The sequence below is a fragment of the Triticum aestivum genome, chromosome 6D (assembly GCF_018294505.1).
Source record: "Triticum aestivum cultivar Chinese Spring chromosome 6D, IWGSC CS RefSeq v2.1, whole genome shotgun sequence".
Classification (NCBI taxonomy): Eukaryota; Viridiplantae; Streptophyta; class Magnoliopsida; order Poales; family Poaceae; genus Triticum; species Triticum aestivum.
In genome coordinates this window covers 12,397,455-12,401,043 of record NC_057811.1, presented here as the reverse complement: position 1 = coordinate 12,401,043, position 3,589 = coordinate 12,397,455, and the positions used below count along the sequence as shown (strand labels likewise).

Genomic DNA, 3,589 nt, shown 5'->3' with positions numbered 1-3,589 from the left:
CCTTCCTCTTCTTCCTCAACCCAACTATTTCTTTCCCACCATTTTGCCGCCTCCCTGCCTCATATTCATTTTTTTTATAATAATCACCGCTTGCTTCTACATTTTTTTTTTAGAAAAAAACCTCCTGCTTCTACATAATAAGTATATTTGCTACCAACATATCAATTTCATCTTGGGCTAAAATCGTTTTTCTCCCCTTGTACGCCCACAGCCCAAACAGTCCTCCTTACAGGAAAGAAAACGAGTCTGGTTCCTGCTCCCCACTTCCATTGGAGAACCCTAGAAACACAGGCTCGAATCCCCATTCTATTCCACACGGGCGACGTCGGCGGCGAGATGACCACCGGCCGCGGCCACCGCGTTTCGCCGGCGGTTGCGGCGGGGCCGCTGGAGGATGACAACGTCCTCGGCGAGATCCTCGTCCGCCTCTCCCCGGAGCCATCCTCCCTCGCGCGGGCGCTTGTCTGCAAGCCGTGGGGTCGCGTCGCCGCCTCCGCGGACTTCCGCCGCCTCTGGCGCGACCGCCACGGGAGACCCCCGGTCCTAGGCGTCTTCGATAAGCGCATGACGACACTGCTCTTCACCCCTGGCCTGCAAGCTCCAGATCGCATCCCCAGGGAGCGCTTCTCCCTCCAGGTCTGCAGCGAGGCCGCGTGGAACACCTGGTGCGTGCTCGGGGTCCGCCAGGGCCGCGTCCTCATCATGAACTGGACGCTGCGTGAGTTCCTCATCTACAACCCTTTTTCCGGTGAACGCCGCCGCGTGTCATTCCCACCGGATCTCTCACTCCCACCGGATGAGTTCTTCGACGACGCGTACAACGCCAACGGAGCTCTGCTCTGGGACGACGAGCAGAGCCCACTGAAGCTGGTCTTGGTAGCCTGCTCGGGCCGCACCAGAGTTGAGGCCCGTGTGTACTCCTCTGAGACGGGCACATGGGGAGACATCATCTCCATTCCTGAGCCATGTCGTCTTACCAGCGTCCCCGTCACCGTGGTCGGCAACCGCCTCTACTGTTGGCTCAAAAGGCCTGGGAATAGCATACTAGAGTTCAATCTGGATAGCCAGACCCTAGCTCTCATCACAAGGCCTCCCCGTGCCAACCTCAAGAGCCGCAACTGCCGGATCATCCCAGGAGAGGATGGCGCTGTTGGCCTCGCCTTATTCATGTACCCTGCCATCGAACTGTGGAACCGCAACATCAACTCTCATGGTGTTGCAACATGGGTGCTGCGCAAGACCGTTATTCTGGACAGCATCTTTGATCTGGCACCGTCTTCGACGGGGACATGGAGGTCATTAGTTGTCGGGTATGCCGAGGATGCTAATGCCATTCTTATATCGGTGTACAAAGAGATGTGCATCCGTGCATTTATGGTTCAACTTGAGTCAATGCAGTGCAAGAGAATTCGTGGACACTTTCTCAATGATGTGTATCATCCGTTTGCCAGTTTCTATGCCGCAGGTAATTTACTTATCTTAACATTAAAGGAGTTGCCTGGATCCTTTCTTTTCATACATGGTTTCTTGGATACCTTTATTGTGCTTTAAAGTGTTCACTAACAATTTTTCCTCTTTGTTGATTGATGGTATTAATTGTTCTATTATTTATGTGTTATAATTTAATTTAATTTCTCCTGAGTGTTATGAGTTATCAACCTATTTTTACTAATTTATTGTAGTATCATATCATAGATGCAAAGGTTTACATACTTACTATAATTATATGATTACCAGGCCCATCGACGCTACAAATTCTCGCTCGTGGGAACAACGATGGGGGTGCTGGTGGGGGACAAGCGTAAAGGCTAGTGTGACATGGTAATACTCAAGACACCTGGGTCTGGGTCTCCCCAACTAAATTAAATGCAAATCTAAGGTCTGGGTCTCGTGTTTGTTTGTTGTTGGCATTTGGACCCTTGGGTTGAACTGTTGTAAAACTATCTGTATGTGCACTTTGTGTTGTGGGTATGTGTTTGAACTCAGTCTGGGAACATCCTGTTTGGAACATTTGTGGTGTACAATTTGACATGAGTGAATGTTGTATGGGTAAAGCAATGATTTTACTGTATCGTATCACTTTGCTATAAAGGTTGAGATACATTCTATATATAGCACCTTCATGATAGGATGATCCTTTTTTTTAAGAAAAAAGGAAGACAAGGTTGCGAGAATGTGCATGTTTTTGCCATTTTGTTAGTCAGATTTTGGTTTCACCATAGGATAAACATTATGGATATTTACATGCACATATCTTGATTTACAAGTTACGTATACAATTAATTACACGTGGAGGTCAGAATGGAAACAGATTACAAAAGCAGATATCCGTCCCGCATTAGGTAGTGCCCGATCTGCTACAGTAATACAGGTTGACAGTTGGCAGTGTCTGAAGGTTCAATCACTGAGCTTGTCTTTCATGTATTTTCTCTCATCGAAGTACTACTTTACATTATATTGGTAGCTGCAGTACCTGAATCATATATTCTTCTTTTTTAGTAAAAATGATGATGTCTTTATGGTGGTTCCTTGGATGCCCATATCAATAGATGAAGTTGACTCCTGGGGTCTGGCTCTTACTCTGAAGCCTTTGAGGTATTCTCCATACTTGTTTTCTCGAGTTGCCACCATATTTTTTATGATTGAGAGTGCAAATTTTAGACACTTTTAAAGTTTGGAGGATTAAATTATTATCTGGTACGAAGCTGCGGTGAAAAATGGGATGCAAACTCTGAACAGGTTCGTGCTTTAATCCCAGTACATGCAGTATATGAATGAATTATTCTCATAGCAGATGATGAGCTGTATTTCTCAGTAATCTGGGTGACATTGTTAGTGTTCGTCACATGGTTACCTTGGACAGCAATGATACAGTTAGATATGAAGCCTGCCTCAACATCGTCAGTGTTCCTTCTTTATTATTCCAAATCTAAATTATTCTGAACCGTCTGTCAGGACGGGCTCAATAATCCTGTCTTGTTTTTTCCCTTCTTCTCCACGTATGCTTTTTTCATTCATTGAAATGGAATTTTACCTAATATTGCTGGAATGATCCTACTGTCAGGTACATATATGCTGATATTTTTCTTATTTCTCGTACATCAGTGACCAAAGAGATCGGTCGCTGGATAGGCATGGTTAGAGAGTGAAGTACTATCCAGCCAATTTTTCGGACCCTCCAGTTCCGTCTGATCTGCAATATCATTTGTCAAGAACTTTGTTGATGCAAATGCGGTGATTGACCCATATTAAGGGTGAAATGGGTCACCTCCCAGAACTTTTAAAAGTAAAAAATATATGAAAAACCACAACATATAAATGTTCATTTTTCTATATGCTTGTAAACTTTTATGATCCGGTTTAGATGTTCTAACAAAACAATCGGGAAAAACAAAGCAGGCCATAACTATACATCATTTTTTTCTTAGGAGATTTGCATTGCCTTTTAAAACCATAGTGTTGCTTATTTGGTAGATGCCATAACTATAACCATGTAGTTTAATTGATACATCTGAAATTGTCGCTTTCTGCTGCCGAATTTCCTTATAGATGCATGGTGTGCGTCAATGTGTTGCAATTGATGGATCAG

General features: G+C 44.7%; 1 protein-coding gene across 1 annotated transcript; it reads left to right on the top strand.

Moving 5' to 3' along the window:
* Positions 1-240: 240 nt before the first annotated feature.
* On the top strand, positions 241-2,082 carry LOC123140757 (uncharacterized). Its single transcript, XM_044560042.1, has 2 exons — positions 241-1,465; positions 1,738-2,082. Exons 1-2 carry the CDS (start codon positions 337-339, stop codon positions 1,803-1,805), a joined length of 1,197 nt encoding a protein of 398 aa, XP_044415977.1. The 5' UTR covers positions 241-336; the 3' UTR covers positions 1,806-2,082.
* The last annotated feature ends 1,507 nt before the right edge of the window (positions 2,083-3,589 follow it).